The sequence below is a fragment of the Podarcis raffonei genome, chromosome 8 (assembly GCF_027172205.1).
Source record: "Podarcis raffonei isolate rPodRaf1 chromosome 8, rPodRaf1.pri, whole genome shotgun sequence".
In the NCBI taxonomy this organism is placed as follows: Eukaryota; Metazoa; Chordata; class Lepidosauria; order Squamata; family Lacertidae; genus Podarcis; species Podarcis raffonei.
The window spans coordinates 61,985,128-62,005,585 of NC_070609.1; the positions used below are offsets into that span (position 1 = coordinate 61,985,128).

General features: G+C 40.1%; 1 protein-coding gene across 4 annotated transcripts in view; it reads left to right on the forward strand.

Annotated features, from left to right (window-relative positions):
- The window catches only part of DPY19L3 (dpy-19 like C-mannosyltransferase 3), a 38,219-nt gene that overhangs the window by 10,454 nt on the left and 7,307 nt on the right, over positions 1-20,458 (forward strand). For 2 of the 4 annotated variants that reach the window (XM_053400295.1, XM_053400296.1), the window contains exons 4-16: positions 1,142-1,232; positions 1,930-2,051; positions 2,923-3,068; positions 4,173-4,296; positions 5,348-5,482; positions 6,039-6,170; positions 8,161-8,262; positions 9,104-9,177; positions 10,680-10,838; positions 12,616-12,738; positions 13,132-13,243; positions 13,790-13,846; positions 16,655-16,737. In XM_053400295.1, coding sequence (XP_053256270.1) covers positions 1,142-1,232; positions 1,930-2,051; positions 2,923-3,068; positions 4,173-4,296; positions 5,348-5,482; positions 6,039-6,170; positions 8,161-8,262; positions 9,104-9,177; positions 10,680-10,838; positions 12,616-12,738; positions 13,132-13,243; positions 13,790-13,846; positions 16,655-16,737 — 1,460 coding nt within the window. The remainder of the gene's footprint in view (positions 1-1,141; positions 1,233-1,929; positions 2,052-2,922; positions 3,069-4,172; positions 4,297-5,347; positions 5,483-6,038; positions 6,171-8,160; positions 8,263-9,103; positions 9,178-10,679; positions 10,839-12,615; positions 12,739-13,131; positions 13,244-13,789; positions 13,847-16,654; positions 16,738-20,458) is intronic. The other 2 variants (XM_053400298.1, XM_053400297.1) reach the window with 2 other exon arrangements.

Below are 20,458 nucleotides of genomic sequence, written 5' to 3' on the forward strand. Positions count from 1 at the left end.
GGGGGGGCCGGACTATATATATATTTTTGGAGGGGGGCAAATGAACGAATTCCTATGCCCCACAAATAACCCAGAGATGCATTTTAAATAAAAGGACACATTCTACTCATGTAAAAACACACTAATTCCTTTACCGTCCGTGGGCCGGATTTAGAAGGTGATTGGGCCGGATCTGGCCCCCGGGCCTTAGTTTGCCTACCCATGGTTAAGACCATTTCAATTCAGCCTTTCAGTGCAGTAACAGTGATTGGGTTGACTAAGAACAAAGTTTTGAAGCTGCAGAATGAGGCATAGAAGCCAACACTATAATTTAAGAATAAAAACAATAAAATAGAAACAGGAAAAAAGTGCTTAAAAACAAGGGATAGCAGTCCATAAAAACCCCTCAGACTAGGATAACAAATGCTTGCTGGAATAAAAATAGTTTGGCTAGAAAGTGGGAAGTCAAAAATTGGTGATTGAGACAGTTGCTAGCTGCAAAAAAGTATAAATGCATTGAAGACAGTTTTCACAAAGTTTCAGGCCTGTATTTCTTCCTAGATTTGGGTTTTTAAAAGAAAAGAAAAAAACCCTGGGAGTTTTAAATTGACCAGTGACAGTTCTAAGAACACATCTGCTCACAGTAAGTCTGTTGGTAAAAATAAAATAAAAAATCCTTGGCAGCTGACCTAGGCTGATACACAGAAGTAATATCTAGGAAATCATGTTACTTCAGTTTTTTCTTGTGATTTTTGCAGATACTTTGGCTATCCAAAATGAAATGGAGGTTTCAGCTGCCTTTCATGTCTTTATTAGTTTACTTTTTGGACTAGAGCCATAGTTTTCTTGTAGATTTGGACCTTGGAGATCTCTGGACTTAAATCTCTGGTGTGCCACCAACTCATCAAAATGTCCTTGACTAATCCCAACCTCACTTCCCTTTTGGTTAATGTAGGAAGGATAGTGATCTATTGCATGGTATTGTTGCACTGAGGAATGAGGTGAGGATTAGAGAGCAGTTTTCCTCTATCTCATAAACTGCTATTGTTGCTGATCTTAACTATGTTACACTAATTTTATTAAACAGGTCAGAGGCAAGCGATAGTAAGACAAGCATCAGGTTAAGTTTATTCTTGATCTTAACTGGCATGTTTCCTTCCAGGAGGTAGAGCGGGAGATTTCATTCAGGACAGAATGTGGCCTGTATTACTCTTATTACAAGCAGATGCTACAAGCTCCATCCATTCAACTAGGTATTGTAACTTTTATTTTCTGAACTGGATAAAGTACAAATGGCTCTCAGAAGCACTACTCTTCTGTGTTTTTAAAGAGAATGCTGGATTATCAACTTCCATCTTCTGTTTGTCGGTGGCTTTTTATATAAATCCCAGGAACACAAACCAATTGTTAGTGGCAGAAGTGCTTGTCATACCTGGAGGTGCCTATTGTTGCTAGATAGCATAGAAGTCTAGGTATTACCTATATCAATGGAAGCATTACTTTCATCTTAAACTATATGGTTCAGATGATACTGATTTCTAAAAAGTAGACTCAGAGCCCCAGAGCACTCCATTTGCAATAAAAGCAGCACCATTTATTAGATTACTTTCCATGAATCTACTCCTGGACACACTTAAGTGGTAAGCTCCACTACTTCTTGGGATACACTGTCATATGTGGCTCCTAAAGAGGGGGTATTCTAACTCAAAAATAAGTGATGCAAATTGACTTACTTTCCTTAGACTTTCTCAAAGCATGTGCATTTTGACTGGTATCACCCACCAACCAGATCTAGTTCCTTGTAAGAAGCCAAATGACTTTAATAGTAGCAGAGCATATTTAATGAGTAGCATTCTAGTTTCTAACTTCAAATTCTCTTGCAGAAGACGTTTACATTTTAATGGCTTTTAAATGCAGGTGTGCCTTCATTTTATTTTCTTCTTTCTACAGGTTTACATCGCTTGATGTTTGACAATAAAACTGAGTCCATGAGGACAATTAACATACTTGAAAGAATGAATGTTTACCAAGAAGTCTTTCTCAGCATTCTGTATAGGGTTTTTCATATGAATGTGAGTGTTTAATTATAAGTCCCTGATAAATGCACAAGCATCTTGCCCAAGTCAGTACAGTGACAAGTTTTGTGGAAATTCGTCTTTACCCGGCATTAAGTCCCATTAAGTTTAATGCGATTTACTCTAGGAATTGTGTGTAAGGACCTAAGAAAAGCCCTGCTGGGGCAGGCCAAAGCACCTTGTTCTCACTGTGCCAAACAGATTCCTGTAGAAAACCAGCAAGCTGATCATGATCACAGCAGCTCTCTCCCACTCATAATCCTGAGCAACTGGTATTCAAAGGCATACTGCCTATGACCCTGACAGAAATGGATGCCATCATGACTAGTCCTAGTCAGAACAGGCCCATTCAAATTAATAAACCCAATTTAGACACATTCAATGGATCTTCTCTGAGCAGGATTGTATTGGCTACCAGCCTAAAAGTGAAACTGTGTTGTGCAAAGAAGTTTTATAGTAGAATCCTATATAGGTCCTATATTTTAATGGTACCTACTTCCTGAGAGCCAGTGTGGTGTAGTGGTTAAGAGCGGTAGACTCGTAATCTGGTGAACAGGGTTCGTGTCTCCACTCCTCCACATGCAGCTGCTGGGTGACCTTGGGCTAGTCACACTTCTTTAAAGTCTCTCAACCCCACTCACCTCACAGAGTGGGGGAGGAAGGGAAAGGAGAATGTTAGCCGCTTTGAGACTCCTTCGGTAGTGATAAAGCGGGATATCAAATCCAAACTCCTCCTCCTCTTCTTCTTCTTCTAAGTATGCATAAGATTGCAATCTCATTTTACAAACATTCTTATGATCGGAATTGTTGGTTTCATGCTAAGTCAAGTACTATTTGTTTAATGGTTTCCTGTGTTCTTCCTTCACAGAATTTTTTTGAACCTGTTTATTTTTACATCTACACATTGTTTAGCCTTCAGGCAGTCTATGTTGCTGCTCTGTATGTGACCAGCTGGCTTCTCAGTGGAACTTGGCTTTCAGGTGTATTAGCAGCCTTCTGGTATATCACAAACAGGTGAGAATACTTCAGCAAATCCTCCTCTGAAATATTCCAGTATTTGCCATGCTATAGAAAAGAATATATTCATTTCTTCAAGTTAGATTGCTATATATTTTGGAAAGTGGTTTGCCTTCTCGCTGTGCATTTAGACACCTCTTAGGACATCATAACCAAGTTTCACATGATGGTTCCTGAGATCAAGGAGCAGGTTTTTTTGTCTGTGCTTCGATGGACTCTATTTTGAATCAAGATAGTAGACTAAGCCTTTCAAAACAGATTTTTTCCTTTTTTGTTTAGAATTCCCGAGCAACGCAGCTGCTAGTTTTTTATGGGCAGATAAGTGTTGCGCTAGCAAAGGCATGTTGGTTTTAGCTCAAGACTTTCCTGTGTATGTGAATCTATTCCAGGGTGCCTCAGAATGGGACACATAATTTAGAAAAGATATGAGGGAGGGAGAATACATGGAAATAGAATGAGGTAGGTAGCCAAAACATAGTACAGAAAGGATTTGATGCTCTGGAGGCTCTGTATAAAAAAGAGCCTTTTCTAGTTTAGAATAACCCTAAGGGGAAAAACTTCCTTTTGTGTAGAAATCTTGAAAACTGGGCTGTCAGCCACTTATAGGTGCTTTAGTGCTGCTAAACATTTATTTTGTGCCATTAGTGTCTAGACAGTGTATGGAGCACAACATGACACAGTCAATAAGCTGTCAATTAACTGGTTTTTAATATATTAATAAAAATAATTGCTGCAATATTTCACTGCAGAACATACTTCGAAGATGGTCAATGAAGCTGGCTGTATTTCCTTGACTAAACAGTGTGTGCCAATAATTCTTTTTTCTTTTTTTAATTTTACAAGTCTTTGGCATTTGCACATTGCTGCTCTAGATTTAGGTGATCTATAACAACACATCCTGTTAACAGGGTCCCTCTCTGGTTGAAATCAATTTGATCAGTTTACTTGTAATGCATTAATTGAATTAGTCCGAATGCTTTCTGCCATATTTGAAAATAGTGAAGTAATAGTCGATGTCTATTTTCAATGTTGAGATTTGCATCTTTGTAGAGGACTTGCCCATTGTTGCTTATATGAACCTTTTGCTTTTGTTTTCTGCAGAACAGATACCACCCGGGTGGAATTCACCATTCCGTTAAGAGAGAACTGGGCACTGCCATTCTTTGCTGTTCAGATAGCAGCAATTACATTCCTCTTCAGATCTCATCTGCGACCCACTCATGAAGTGAGCCTTTTTTAAAAGCACAAAAAAGTTTTCTCTTTAAAATGTAATGATAAATGTTTCTAGAATAGCCAAGGTAATGCTGGCAGAAAATATATACCAGAAAATAATGATTGCTGTTCTTCCATAGTTAAATGTCAAATCTTTGATTGAATGCAGATGCTCCAATCCAGCTCAGAGCCACATTACTCACAGAAACAGGCTTCTAGGTTGTATCCTTAGTTGCGTGGGGAATTGCATGTGAAAATGCCTCCTGAACACCCTATTCCACAACCTGATGCTGTAGGCATAGAGACCTTATAAAAAAAGCAGCAGCCTTGTTGGCTAGGTTATTCGGGAGAAAAAAGGCGGTTTGGATTCTATCCTCCCACTCCCCTTTCTCACTAGGATGATGATGGTGGTGGTGATCTTTTTTGTTAAAAAAAGGGTTTATTGCTGCATGTGTGCTCTGTTGGTTCAGAGCCAGAGAGTGTACTTTGAGATATGTCTACTTTGGAGTAGGGTTCTAAGAAGGCGTCATTTTCCATTCTGCCCCTGTATTCTTCACATGCAGCACTATTTCCCGTTGCAGTTTGTCTTTCGCCCAAATCTATGTCATTCATTTAGCTCTGTGGCAAAATTACATAATTTGCGTAATTAATTAAATAAACTATGGAAATTACATTGTCATGATGCTATTCCAACCCATTCATTTCACTGCAAAGGTAATTCAGGGTAAAGGAGGGGGACGTAATATCATTTGCAGACTGAAAGCAACTGAATGAACTGATTTTTATTCTGGACATGGGACAAATAAGTGACCGCCAACAATTTCCATTCCTGTTTCTGTTTTTGTCAGAATGCTGCAACATCCTTATGTTTGTAAATAGATGAATGGTATTTTGAAATTATATATGGATGATGTATTTTATTGATTTTGTAACAGTCTGCTTTTGGGGAATAGTTTTTGTTTAAAGCTGTTTGATACATTGAAATGCCCAGTAATCACTTTCCATTTTTTCCACTACGATCTTTCCTCATGTATCTCATTTAGCTTATGTTTTTGTTTTTCCAGAGGCTGACACTTCTGGCAGTATTTATTTCAACCTTCCTCTTCAGCTTGGCTTGGCAGTTTAATCAGTTTATGTTGTTGATCCAGGCATTGGTTTTGTTCACACTTGACTGTCTTGACTTGCTTCCTAGAGGAAAGGTAAGCTAATTGCTTAATGTGCCGCCATTGAAATAATGGAAAACAGTCACGTTTAGGTGTGCTTGATGGTATGCAGTGTTGCGGCCACTGTGTGTGATTGCAAAGTTTGGAAGGCTGTCTTCATTATGAGGAACTCTGATGAAATAATACTGCACTTGATGAAAAGTAAACTTGGTTGTGTATGTATGTTTAGGATGGAATGTCCTGTTTTTCATATTTTTCAACTGAATACTAGAATCTTGACTTTCAAAGTGCCGTAAAAAAAAATCTTAACTTGGCGTTGAGATATGGGAGTAGTAGAACTGTGTATCTTAAAGTACTTAACAACAATGTAAATCACTGTCATGCTTTTTGGGTTGTTTTATTTAATTTTTAACAAACAACCCCACAAAGATCTGCAGGCAAGCTCAATTTTCTTGGTGGGTATTCTGCCCTCTCTGTCTTCTGGTGCCATTTTCTTCATTACAGGAGGGACTGGTGTGAGCATTGTGCAAGTTAGATAATTCAAAAAAAATGAAGCCCTGGCATGAACAATTTCTTATCATTATGTTTGTAGGTGACCTGGATCTACATAATACAGGTGGCTAGTTTGCTTCTTGTTTGCCTCCTACAGTTCTTTAATTCCATGGTAGTGGGATCATTACTTATAAGCTTTAATTTGTCCACCTTGTTAGCAAGAAAACTCCAGGTATGTATTTATCATGGTTTAGTTTATTTTGTTAAAATAGCAATTAAATAGGGTAAGCTGAAAAGTTGTCTGCTTTGCTACTTGGGTAATCTTCATAAAATTACACATGGTTAAACGCCTGCCACCTTTGATTAGCTGTGTTAGATGTTAGGGACCATGACTCATAAAGAGCAAGTCATGATCTCCACATCATTATAGGGAAATAGCCATGGTCAGTTTGAAAGCAGAGTTGCTGATCAAACAGTATTGGGACTGGAACTCCTTAGTCCTGCTGTCTTCATGCATAATGAGCCCATGATATGCTTTATGGTCAGGTATTATTATTATTATTATTATTATTATTATTATTATTATTAATTGTTATTTTAAATGAGATTCCCTCTTCCACCCTACTTACAATCTTGCTCAATAAGAACTGTTCTTACAGCAGAATATCTTCAAGTTTTCTGTTGCTTTTTTCCACTGCTGCCACTGCCTATCATGGTCATTTTTACAATCATTTTTTTCATTTGCTGTTGGAGACTCGGTGCTTTGAAAACTCTATTGGCTTCTCTCTTCGAAGATTTAGTGCTATCCTGAAAGGAAACCTGAAACTACCTTGATGCACTAGCATCAGTACAACAGTGGTTTTAAAATTAAAATTAGATGGACAAGTAGTGCTCAGTAGCGTAGTTTGATAGATACATCGTTTACAAAAAAAGAGGGGGAGAAGGAGAAATAGTTTTTTTCTTCTGTCATGTCCTCTTATTTTCCGTGTTCCCTCATTCATTCCTACTGGCAAGGAAAAAGCTGCAAAGAAGAAAATTCAGCCTGTGAAGGTCATTAAAAGATGCTAGCATCTGGCACTGGAAAGCCTCCTGCTTTGGATTTCCACCATGCTCCTGTTCCTTCTTACCCAGAATGCTGAGTGAGCCCCTCCTTTCAGCAACTGCTGAAAGCTGATGGCGCTCAAGGAGCTCCTCCCCACCAGCGACTGCTGTTTTGAAAGTATCCAGAAAGACCAACACCAAACTCCCAAATAAATCTAGTCTCTACCAGTGCCAGAGGGTGAAAGCAGTACTTTTTTAGGGGGAAGCCTCTAGAGGGGACCACCTCTAGAGGGGCTTCAGTCTAAACCTTGTTCAGCCTCAAGGGTGGTACCTTTCCCCCTTTCATCTTGGAGTGGTTCATTCCAAATGGGTCAGTCCATGTCAAAGTAACAGAGCCATCAAACTGGCCAAACAGCACAGTGTTTTCTCACAGTTCAGCCTACGGAAATGTTAAAAGTTCCAACAGTGAATGCCCCAGTGGTGGCGCTCCTATCAGGCATTGTATTATCTAAGGACAATGACATGTCTCTTTAGGACATAGTGAAAAGACCAAAGGGGCACTTAATGGGTCCCATGAGGCCTCTGCACTGGTTCTCTAGGCTGCTTCCACTGGTGCTCCTTTTCCCAGGGCCTCCCTCCCAAGGCTGGAAGAATTAATGCAAAACAAAGAGCTTAATGTCAGAACCTTACATAGGCTGCTAGGAGGAGATCTCTGCTCACGTGGAAATCTTCATCTATATTCACAAGGCACTATGAAGTAGACTTCTTCACCTCTTCAAGGAGAACTTTTGTCAGGAGTGGGCTTCAGCATGTTCTCTCACAGAAATTTCAGCTATAAGCACCGTGATTGGATTTACCTGACAGTTAGGTTAGCTAGGACATTATCACATCAGTAATGGATGCTTCTTTTACACCAAGTTTTATGTACTCACTGGATTTTCTTTTTGGCTTGGAGTGAACGAGGCATCTGCGCCACAGCCTGGTGAGTTAGTGCACATTCATACAAACCATGCAGGATAGGACTTCCTTGAAGACCTTAAAATGCAAGTCCCCTGTCTTTTCTGGAGGGATTAGCCCCTTAGTAATCAATGCTTCATACACCCCAAAGCAGAAAGAACATTCACTGTGAGTGCCCAGTGTTCCTTTGCAAACACTAAAATACCATTGCTTACATTTTCCAGAATAACCTGAAAACTGGTGGCTTCTTTAGCAGGCTTGGGAAGCTCTTCCTTCATGTACTCTTAGTGCTGTGCTTGACATTTCTTGTAAATAATTTTATTAAGGTGAGTAAATCTTCTTTTTCTTTTTCCAATTGAATCTTTATAGTATCTTGTTCAATATGTATAACAGATTTACAGTGCAATACTATGTTTGTTCGCATATTATATGCATTGGTTTGTAAACTTAAATGGCTTTATATGCAAATTCATAGTGAGTTTGTAAAGAAATGTTGTTTCTTATTTGTCTGTACAACAGACAAAATTGAATTTAGCATTCCAAATGTTTTCTGCTTTTGCAAATGCTTTGCCTTTCCCTAACATTGTATAGCTATGGTCTTTAAGGTGCTACTGGAAGGAAAAAAAATTTTTATTGTATAGCTACACACACAAATGGAATATGTAGCTTTACATTTGGGATGCCTAAATATACAATGAACTTCAACTACATTCCCATGTTCTGCTTTCTTCTTTTCACATCCTTTCTCAGTCAGTTTAAACCAGGGGTGGGATACTAGATCCTGCCAGAGGATGGATCTCGAACTTGCCCCCTCTCTGCACACCTACCTGTCAGTCACCTGTTCTAATATGATGATGGGCTATTTAAATTTCAACTCACAGGAACGATCACAGATTTAAACCACCTAACAAACAACGTTTAAACCAGCAGTGGGGAACCTCTGGCCCACTGGTACTACAACATTAAGACTGGAGATGTGTCTCTGCTGCTGCCTTTTTCTATCAGGGATCAAGCAGAGGCTTATAGCTGATCTCAGTGCTGTGGAATACAATTTTAAGAAAAATCAAAGTAAAAAAAAAGTGGCACTTGTGAAATGTTGTGATGATGATGGCAGAGTTGTCTTCACAACTAAAAGAAAGTAATAACTTTTATTTTCTCTCTTCACAGAAAGTTCTTAATCTGGAGTCTGATGAGCATATATTTAAATTTCTGAAGGCAAAGTTTGGATTTGGAGCAACAAGGTATGGTATTGTTCAGAGTTCAAAACAAAATTGTTTTCCTCTAGTTTTTTGGCATGGCAGGGACCCAAGTTTCTATTAGAGTATGTTTCCCTTTACTAGCCAACCTGTGCCGTAAGACCAGCAGTGGAGGCTCTTCAGGTTGTCCCATTGGCAGGTATGGTGAGACAGAATAGGGTTTTCTTTGTGATGCTGCCCAGCAATAATAATAATAATAATAATAATGATGATGATGATGATGATGATGATTTTTATTTATACCCCGCCCTCCCCAGCCAAGTCGGGCTCAGAGCGGCTTACAAGCAATAATAAAAACAAGTTAAATGATTACAACTTAAGAACAAAATTAAAAAATACAACATTAAAATATTGAAACATTAAAATATTAAAAGGTAGCCTCATCGCAGAAGGAGAAGGAAAAGAAAAAAGAAAGAGAGGGAGGGAATCAAATTGGCTCCAAGCCAAAGGCCAGGCAGAACAACTCTGTCTTACAGGCCCTGCGGAAAGAAATCAGATCCTGCAGGGCCCTGGTCTCGTGAGGCAGAGCGTTCCACCAGGCCGGAGCCAGAGTTGAAAAGGCCCTGGCTCTGGTTGAAGCCAATCTAATTTCCTTAGGGCCCGGGACCACAAGGGTGTTGCTATTTATGGACCTTGAGGCTCTCCGTGGGGCATACCGGGAGAGGCGGTCCCGTAGGTACGAGGGTCCTAGGCTGTGAAGGGCTTTAAAGGTCAAAAGCAGCACCTTAAATCTGATCCTGTACTCCACTGGGAGCCAGTGCAGCTTGAAAAGCACTGGGTGAATATGCTCCCATGGCAGAGACCCCGTGAGGAGTCTCGCTGCAGCATTCTGCACCCGCTGGAGTTTCTGGGACAGCTTCAAGGGCAGCCCCGCGTAGAGCGAATTACAGTAGTCAAGCCTGGAGATGACCGGCGCATGGATCACTGTGGCCAGGTCGGGGCGGGAAAGGTAAGGGACCAACTGCTTGATGCAGCGAAGGTGGAAAAATGTCGCCTTGGCTGTTGCTGTAACTTGCGCCTCCATGGAAAGGGAGGCGTCAAGGATTACACCCAAACTCTTAACGGAAGGCAATGGCACTAATTGGGCCCCCGCAAGAGAAGGGAGATAGAATACCCCATCCCTAAAGGTTGGTTACCCTCTGTGTTGATGGACTTTCAGCACAAAATACTTGTTCTATTTCACTTTTGGTGGTACTGAAACCAGGGTTTCAGAATTTGGGGGGCATTACGTCCACTGCTGTAGTTTAATCTGATTTATTGCTTTGTTTGAAAAACCCAGGGATTTGTTTGAATGAATGGCAAGTTAGAAATGCAACAAATAGCAATAAGGCAGCATGTGCTCTTGCTTGTAAATTCTGAGTTGTAGTTACTGATCTTGCTTGAGCACTTTCTAACATGCAACTTTAGGACTAATTTTCTTAGATTTTTAAAAACGCACACATTATGCCAATAACTTTGCAATGTTGACTTGTCTTCCTTTTCTTTAGAGATTTTGATGCTAACCTGTACCTGTGTGAGGAAGCTTTTGGTCTCTTGCCTTTTAATACTTTCACAAGACTTTCGGGCACTTTAGTTTTCTATGCCTATGTATTTGTGCTCTTGGTGATGACCATAACATCTGCTGTGGTTGCTTTTCAAAATCTCAGGTATGTCTGTTTCTATATTGCACGATTATGTTTTCAGTGCAGGGGGTCTTTTTCCTTTCTTGTTGATGAGAAGAGGAAGACATGAACAGAGTCATAGTTCAGCATCAGGGCATGCTTGCCTCAGATTTGAGCCAATTATCTAAGAGAGAATTGGTTTTCTGAACCTAGGATATATAACTCTGGCAGTGGCAGCCTCAGTTTTTAAAATGATGTGTATATTGGCTAGTTCACTTGCTGAAGCATGTCACTGTAGCAAGGTTTGGTTACTGATGCATTTCAGGCCAGTAGTCAGCACAGTCCAGAAACCACAACAAATTTAATGTTGCTCAAGTAGAGTTAATAAGGCTTAGTTTCCAGTGAGGCAGTAAACTTGTGTCTTTGCTATACTACTTAAGCCAATAGATGCCCATCACATAACAAAATATTCCTCCATACACACACACACATCCTTCCGATGAAACATTGCATGTTAGAGAGAACATAGCCTTATACAGTGGTACCTCGGGTTAAGTACTTAATTCGTTCCGGAGGTCCGTACTTAACCTGAAACTGTTCTTAACCTGAAGCACCACTTTACCAAATGGGGCCTCCTGCTGCCGCCACGCCGCCGGAACATGATTTCTGTTCTCATCCTGAAGCAAAGTTCTTAACCTGAAGCACTATTTCTGGGTTAGCGGAGTCTGTAACCTGAAGCGTATGTATCCTGAGGTACCACTGTACTGAGCTAGACCATTGGTCCATCAAACTCGTTGTTGCCTCTCCCCTGACTGGCAGCAGCTCTCGGTGGAATTTATGCTCACAGCAAACAACAACTTTAATTACCAGGAAAAATAGATCATTTTTGCTCCCAACCTCATAGGCCACTTTTGGATATTTTGCAGTGGTATGCAGAATTGTTGGTTATTTTCTGTGGATTTATTCATTTGACTTTTGTTGCAAAAGTGATTCACTTGGGCAGGGGAAAATCTAGTGGAACCCAAGTAAAAATGACCAAGTAAATGTAGATAGATAGATGATAGATAGATAGATAGATAGATAGATAGATAGATAGATGATGATAGATAGATAGATAGATAGATAGATAGATAGATAGATAGATAGATGATAGATAGATGATAGATAGATGATAGATAGATAGATGATAGATAGATAGATAGATAGATAGATAGATGATTGATAGATAGATAGATAGATGATAGATAGATAGATAGATAGATAGATAGATAGATAGATAGATAGATGATAGATGATAGATGATAGATAGATAGAAAGATAGATAGATGATAGATAGATAGATAGATATTGTAGAGAAGGTGGCTCTGTAGAACTGGATTCTCATCTGGGAAACTTTTGTCAGCTTTATCCCAACATTTGCTAATTCCTAGTAGCAGCTGAGACCAGTATTTTGTGTAAAACCAGGGGAGTACTCCTAACTGCAAATTTGGTATTAGCTGTCAACCGTCTGTTTCCACACACCCCTCCCTGAACATTTATGTTTCATTTGTAGTATTATGATGTGCAAATAAAATTATTTGTTTTTCATATTTATTTCACTCATGTTCCACCGTTTGCCAGTCCAGCTTGAAAGCAGAAAATCTTGCACAGGGGAATATTTAAAGCACTCGGCAAGCATGAAAAATCTATTAGTATTGCCTTAGAATGTTTTATTTTCCCTGGAACCAGGAGGTTCCTTTGAACTGCATACAAATGTCCTGTTTTAAAATAATGTATTGCTAATGTAGCCGTGCTCCTTTTCTTTTGTTTCCCTCTCACTCAGTGGCTCTGTGAACAACAAACCTGCGGATAAACTGCAAAAGTGCATAACTCTGCTGAAACCAGGTGTTGCTTACAATTTAGTGCACACCATTCTCTTTGGATTGCTGGCTTTGAGCACAATGAGGTATCCTATCTGACACGTCATACATATTGGGCACTGGATATTACATGTGGAGTATAAAGTAGCATATAAAATAGACTATAAATTCCTATTTGGTCTGTTTACCTTACTTTCCCCCCATAACATAAGTCCCAGTTATGAAATAAAATTGCCCTATGGAAACTGCACTCAAACTAGGATACAGAGGGATTTTACTTCCAGCTCTATTTGATGAGCTGCCAGAACTGATTTTCAAAAAATTTATCTTTGTAGGTGCTTTAAGGTACTGAATATTCTGGAAGTAAAATAAAGTTTTTTTTTAGTATGTATGCTATTATAGATTACATTATCTATATACTATTACTGTTCAACTTGCCTCCACATACTGCATTTTCTTTCTTTCTTTTCATCTTGCAGGATGAAATATCTTTGGACTTCCCACATATGTGTGTTTGCAGCTTCTGGTCTGTGCAGTAGTGACATGTGGGGGCTGATCTTGAGATTTGTCCATCTTTACACACCACAAAGGGTTAGTTAGAGCTGTTCTGTGCTATTGCTTTGCTTGTTTTCATTGATGTGTGAAAAATCCAGTTCTTTCAGGGGTAGCCTGAGGTGAACCACCACACACTTAAAACAGATTTGCAGTACGCTGGAGGGAAAGTGTTTAGATTTATATACGGTTTAATCTGGAATCCAGGGTGCATTTTGGGAGTGTAACATATTAAAGGAATTCTATTTAAGTCCACTAGATGGTGATATTGCAGAAGCTATGGAATGCATTTTTTAAAAAATAACACTTTTCATGAAAAATCAAAGTGACAACAGTATATAATTTTTCACATATAGCCCAATACAATATTTTGCGCTTCACAGAAGCTAAATTAATACACAGTATTTTGTTAAAGTTCTTAATGGAATTACTTTTAGAGACGAAAATTGCTAACACAAAGAGGCTCTTCGACCTAAAAATGCAATTTGTGAAGTAGCTCCTGTTGTCTTTGTTTTCAAAATTTGTTGATCATTTATTGACGGTGTTTTATTTCAGTAAATGTAATTGTTGTTGTTTTCTGCCTAGGTATCTGTGATTAGATATCTGACACCAGTACTCATATTACTGTATCTTTGTTACAAGGTAGGGCTCTTTGTTAGTCTGTATCTCTCTTTTAAGAAAAATTACTTTTAGAAAATAAGGAAAATTCCTCAGCCACTAAGGGCCATTTCTCCCTGTTACATTTGTCCATGAGAGATATACTGCCATGCGGAGAAAGGTCACAGTCAACCAATGGTATGCACAGAAGTAGATTCCTTGATCATGGCTGCACCAGAGACGGCTGCCGGATTGCCATGTGTACCACACCCTGCTCACATTAACTTTCCTTCACACTGTCAAGTACAGGCTAGTTTCCCACAGGCATTTGGTTGGCCACTGTGAGAACAGGATGCTGGACTAGGTGGACCATTGGCCTGATCCAGCAGGCTACTCTTACGTTCTTACCTATGTACATGAGAAAATCATTTATGTGAATTATGTTACACTAGGAATATTTTCCACTCATCTCATATATCAGGAAATCAAACCACCCGTCAGCTCCCTGATTTCTTTGCTGAGATTTTTTTAAATATATGAAGTCACACTTCCTTATACAATAATTTCTGTCAATGAAGACATAACCTGAAAAAGAGCTGTGAAAATAATAGTATTCATAACCAACCTGACTCTCTAGCTGAATGGCATTTTCTTTACGCCTGTGGAAGGAGACCTGTGATAATATATTCTGTATAGTTGGTCCAGTTAAACCCTGTTACCTCCTTTGAACAGTACATTTTTGCAGATCTGGCATTTACAAGTTACACTTTCATAAAAGTGAAACTGAAAACCACATTCTGTTGACATCATAAAATGGGGCACCTTTATTAGCTTTGTCTGGGCCCAGAGACTGGTCCCAAGGACCTGCACTCTGGCTTACTGTGAAGAACCATCAGATTGCCAGGTACCATGGATAGGGCCTTTTCAGTGGTGGACCCACATCTTTGCAAGTTCCCTCCCACACAAGGTTCATTTAGAGCCTCATTGGTGGCTTTTAAGTACCACTTTTTAAAAACTCAGCCTTTTATCCTTATTTGACATTGTTTCAGTTGCTCCTGTTTTAGTTGTTTGATATGTTGTATTTATTAATTGCTGTTAGCCACCTTGTGAAGGTTTTGCCCTAAAGACAACTTTTCCAGTCAGACTGCCCTCTTTCCTAACTCCAGGCCACCTTTACATTTTATGTCATTTATTAGTTTTAGTATTTTAAAATGGTAAATCTCCTTGTGTGCTTTGGTGGGAAGGTGGTATATAAATGAAATATAAAAGTTGGGTTAGCGGAGTCTGTAACCTGAAGCGTATGTAACCTGAGGTACTACTGTACTCAGTTGAAAGGCTCATTGCAAATATACTCTGTTTGCTACGTATGAGCCATTTTTAAAGCAACAAATGTTCACTGTAGTACTCTTTACTGATTGGTGTTTTACTTCACTACACTTTTAAAAATAGAAACTGCTGCAAGATGTGTCTTTTTTTATTTTTAGCTCTCGCTTGAAAGCAAATGGTGGCAGATACCAACTTTTATGCATAGATCTCTAAAGATTATGTCATGCAGCACCAGGCTTCATACTGGCTGATGAGTGCAAAGGTTGCCCTCTCTCTTCTCAACAAGCAGACCAACTAGTGCTGTCAGCTCTGACAGCCTTAATCAGCTCTGCTGGGGGAGACAGAAGGGTATGCCTCAATTTAGTCCTACCCAGACCCCTTCCAACTGGTGATCAAATCTGACCAGCTCAGTCATCTTTTTATGCACATCAAAGCAACGTGCATAGAACCTGGGGCACTGGGTGCCCTTTCTGTCACCTGCCTGTGGGTTCCCCTCTGCATCACCTTCCCATGGAGGCAGAGGCAGAAGACCGCTCAAATCATCAAAACCTCTCTCTACACTCCCTGAATCCCTTCCAGTTTTTGCACAAGCAGTTCCAGTTAGCTATGTCCTGAAACTTTTTGTAAGTAGCATCTCGTTTTCAGTAACTAGGTTGAACTATCTTCTGTGGATACATTTTTTTCCCAAGCAAAATATGCATTAGCTTCCCTCCTCCCAAACGTGTGGTGGTTTTGGGGGGAGATTATAACCTAATCTCGAATAAGCTAATGAAAGCTTCTTTAGAGACATGTGGTTGCTGTAAGTCCAGATGCATTGCTTGAAATGTTTATTTGTTCAACTTCAACTGTGGCTGTTTGTTTAACCCTTTCCCTGCTCCCTGTTTTCCTGCTCCCATACAAACACACATTCCAACCATCTCCTTTTCTCTATGTGACATTCTGGACATGCTTTTGCCCTTGCAAACGCACACCTGGAACCCCACAGGGAGAAACATGGCTTCTGGGGGTGAAAAGCGACAGGCAAGGAAGCGGGTGAAACATCCCCCATTGACCTCTTGCCACCATGCTTTCCATAAGCAAAGCAGCCAGTGTGGAGGAGGAGGGGGAAGGTTTCAAAATTAGTTCATTTTAGGGGGTGGGGGCATTGTCCTGTCACTTGCTGTCATGGAAAATCACTTTTCCTTCAAGTGGCTGGTGATTTGTGAGATCTGTTTTTGGACACAATGAACAGAACATCATCTTTACCTGTAGTACATCTTGCTGCAGCCTCCCAGCTTACTGTTCTATGTGTAGGCCTGCTTTAGTCCATACCGTTCCCATTTGTAATGTTTTAAAACACAAGGCAGCTGCTGCTGAGCAGAGCAAAAGACCTGCTTCTTCCCATGACTGGGACATCAGTCAGGTTTTCCCACTCATTCTCTAAAAGCAGCCATTTCTAACTGCTACAGAATTGAGCTCCATCCCAGTATTTGACATGTGGATTATTCTCTGTACTCCCCCCCCCCCCCCGTGTGGTTTTTCTTCTAGTTCTGGCCTAGTGTGATGGCTGAGCTGTCGGAGCTGAGGGAATTCTATGACCCAGACACAGTGGAGCTGATGAACTGGATTAAGTAAGAGGATTTTTACTTTATTTAAATTAGACGCTCTTTAGAGTTAGCTGATGTTCTTAGTGTTGCTGCTCTCTGGTTCCATCAGTGACCTATATTGACCAGTTCCAGAAAGCAGGCAACATAGCTTTTGGCCTGTGGTTAGTGATTTTGTTGCAATCTCTGCACAATTCCTCTTGACTGCAGCAACTTCTTACAGTTTTTGGCTAGAACGTTGATGGCCAGCTTCATCATCATGGGCGGCTGGAATCTCCCAGGCAAGGTTCTTGGAGGCTTGAACCTACACACGCCACTGCATGGTAGCAACTGTCTCAAGAACCTTCCCAGATGGGTCAAGCCCTACTCATCTCTTGCCCTCCACAACTAAATAACATGGTAGGGACCACTTCCAGTACAAAGAAAAGATATTACAGAGGATTTTCACAGGTGCTTAAGTGATGTGTCCTCATTTTCTGAAATGAGGCCTCTGGAGTCCTCTCACTGTGTGCTAGGAGGAAGTACCTAACATGTTATTCAGCTAGGGTGGGGTGGTGAGCTGTACCCATTCCAGCAAGGCTTCCTGGAGTTGATGCCATTATGGAGCATCAGAATGGGGGGGGGGGAGGGAAAGCTTCAGCCCTCCTGCACCTTGGCTTGGAGAGTCCAGTCCTTCCCCCACCCCAACTGCTATGTTGGAAATGGCCCCCAACCTGGCACCAGAGAGAGGCATTTGGAGACCACAAGACATGACTTGATGTGACCTGTGGGCCCCCTGTTTCGTTTATCCTTGACCTGTAGTTTCCGCTATAAAAAGTGGCACTGCGGGGGTGGAAGACTTTGTCAGTTAGCGGAATATGTTTGCCTCTTGCAGCACTGCATTGCTGCTTATTTTTTTACCTTTTTTTCCTCTTTTTTTGGGTAGGGTTAACAGACAGTGTAATTATTCATGAGTAAATAGGTAATATAAATCTTCACCACCATTGTGAATGCAGACCAAAGTCATCTCCATCCCTTTGCTACCATATTGACATGTTCTCATGACTAATGTTCACCAGCCAGGGGTCTTTAGTACCACTTCTGTATTAAGAGATGCTAAATGTTTGATAGCCCTGGTCTCTGGAGTACAATATGCAGTGTTTTATATATAGATTTATACATAAAATATACATGGGGCTTTGGTTTCAGCCACAAACTGGATTTGACTGGTTGCAATGAGAGCAATTTTTCACACAAGCCCAGAGCAGAGAATACTAAACTGCTGCTTATCCTCTTTTCCTTTTAAATCATGACAGACACTTTTTTTGTTGTTTGCTACTTGGAATTTATTGTGTCAAAGAGCGAATGTTATGCACGTAAGGAGAAGTTAATTACTTTTGCATTAACAGCAGTCGACAACCAATTTATGCCTTGCACCTGAAACTGGGACTGATATGTTCTTGCCTTGTAAGCTCCCAGTGTCAGAAATGATTCAGTCATTATTCATTTGGCTCCTTTAAAAGTTCAGCTGAACTTCATCTCATTCAGGGTTTTCTGCATAGGATAACTTTTTTTGTTTTGTTTTGGCTTGCAGTTTTCTACCTCAGAAAGGTTTTGAAAGCCAAATTTATCATTACGGACCATCAGGCTTTCTTAAGAAGGTGTTTATCTGAAAGGGGGCACACTATTCAGTATACAGTGAATTGTGCTGCATGCTGTACATCATGTTTTATTCCCGTTCTTGTACAGTAGTGGACTGGAGCCTAAGGACCCTTGACCACCTTGCTTCCATATTCCTATCTCCTTTACCTCCCAGTTCATGTTGTAACTCTCAGTTTCTCTCTCTCTCTCTCTCTCTCTCTCTCTCTCTCTCTCTGTATGTGTGTGTAATGTATTATGGAGGTTTTGCACAACACTGCTCTTGCACAAAAGCTCTGAATTAAAAACTTAAATAAAACAATTAAAAGATTGATTTATGATCTGCAAATGTACCTTCATTCCCAATTCATGTTTGGCTGTGGATTACTGTTTGTATTTTTAAATTATTGTTTTTATACAGAAGTTTTGTGCAAGAGCAGTCTTGCCAAACCTTCATATTAAAAAACAAACACAAAAAAGAGGTTGATTTATGTTCTGCAAACGTGCCCCCAGTGTGCAGCAATTGGAAATAAGCATCATTTTGTCCAATGAAGGAACAAATGCCTTCTGTACCTGCTGGTTCTTCCTGAGGGGACAGTTTTATTTTTAATACAACTGTTTTGTGCAAGAGCAGTTTTGCACAAAACAGCTGCTTTTTAAAAAAAAGGGAAATATAGCATAAAGGTGCCTTCAGCATCAACCAGAAGAAGCAGGTGTATGCTGCATCCTTTCGTTTGGGCTAATGAAACTAAAATTGATAGGTTATGCTCTGATGAGGAACAAAGTAGGGGTGTGTGGCTGGGCACCACTCAGTCAAACCTCTAACCCCCATAAAAATTGGCTTTTCTAAAAAGTGCTTCCTGGTATCTTCCTGTTCTTTGTTACTTTACTCCTTGAAGCTGCATCAGCGGCCATCCTAATTCTCTAGAAGTCTCAAAGTTCTGACATTTCTAATATTGCATTTAGAAGTGTCTTGTAGATACATTATTTGCAGCACTAAGCTCTAAAGTGGAGGAGCTCAAAATGTGCATAAAATGTTCATAATTTATCTCTTCTGATTTGACCATCAAATAAATCTTCCTCTTTAAGCATGACTTTTTGCTTTGAATTTTCCTAGAATCTTAAGCAGGGTTCTTTCCACCCACCTTCCTCCAAAATCGTACATGGAGCCCTGTAATTCCCATTAAAGCTTTCTGTTGTAAATGAGTTATTTTGTAGTAATCCTATAATTCTTAAAAGTGTAGATAAAGCAGAGGTTCCCATTTTGTATTATAGTGCTCAGTTTACCCCATTAGTTCAGCAGTAATTAACTTGTTGAAGCTTAGAGCTTCAAAAATAAATGAGATTATTTGTTCAAAATGCCATCAGGTCCGCTTGGAATGACATTTAAATTACATAATGTAAATCAGTTTGACCTGTAAGTCCTTGTCATTATTTAGTGACATTTCTTGCAGAATAAATTGTTTGCAGGTTGGGCAGCCTGGTTATGGAGCTTGGCAGAAACCTATAAAAACAAATTATCCTTTCATTTTATACATCATTTGTTCAGACATTTGTAAAAATTGCTTCGTTTTTCCATAATGGAAAAGTGTCATTTGGGCCTTTGAAGACATTAGCTGTGTAAGATTCAGGCTGAGCTTTTTAGCAGCTGCATTGGGCAATAAGGATTAGAGCAGAGGAATTCGGTGTTCCTCTTTGCAATGTGCCTAAGACCATGCTGGCTAATTGTCCCCCTCTTGTGGTCATTCCCTGGGAAAATTACTCTACATTTCTGCCACTTATTTGTAGTAAATGCAACCATTAAAGAGATCCAAGGGAAGAAGCACAGGCGAATCCTGACTCCTTTTTTCTTCCTTCTACTGAAGCACCCCAGTTGAATTTGTAGACCTCATCTCATTTTCAAAACGCTGGTGAAATCGCCACCAGTGGAGCCATGGCAGAATCTGACAAGTCAGGAAGAATGTGCCCGGCTCTGGATAGAACTAGGCAAAACCTGACAGGGGTCGTGGTTGATGACTGGCAGAGTCAGAAGTCAGCTGGGTTTTCAGCTCCAAGTGCTGGTTCCCACATAGAATTGACTTTTACTGCTTGGACCAGTAAAACACTGGCTGTTGGGTGATCCTAATTGCTT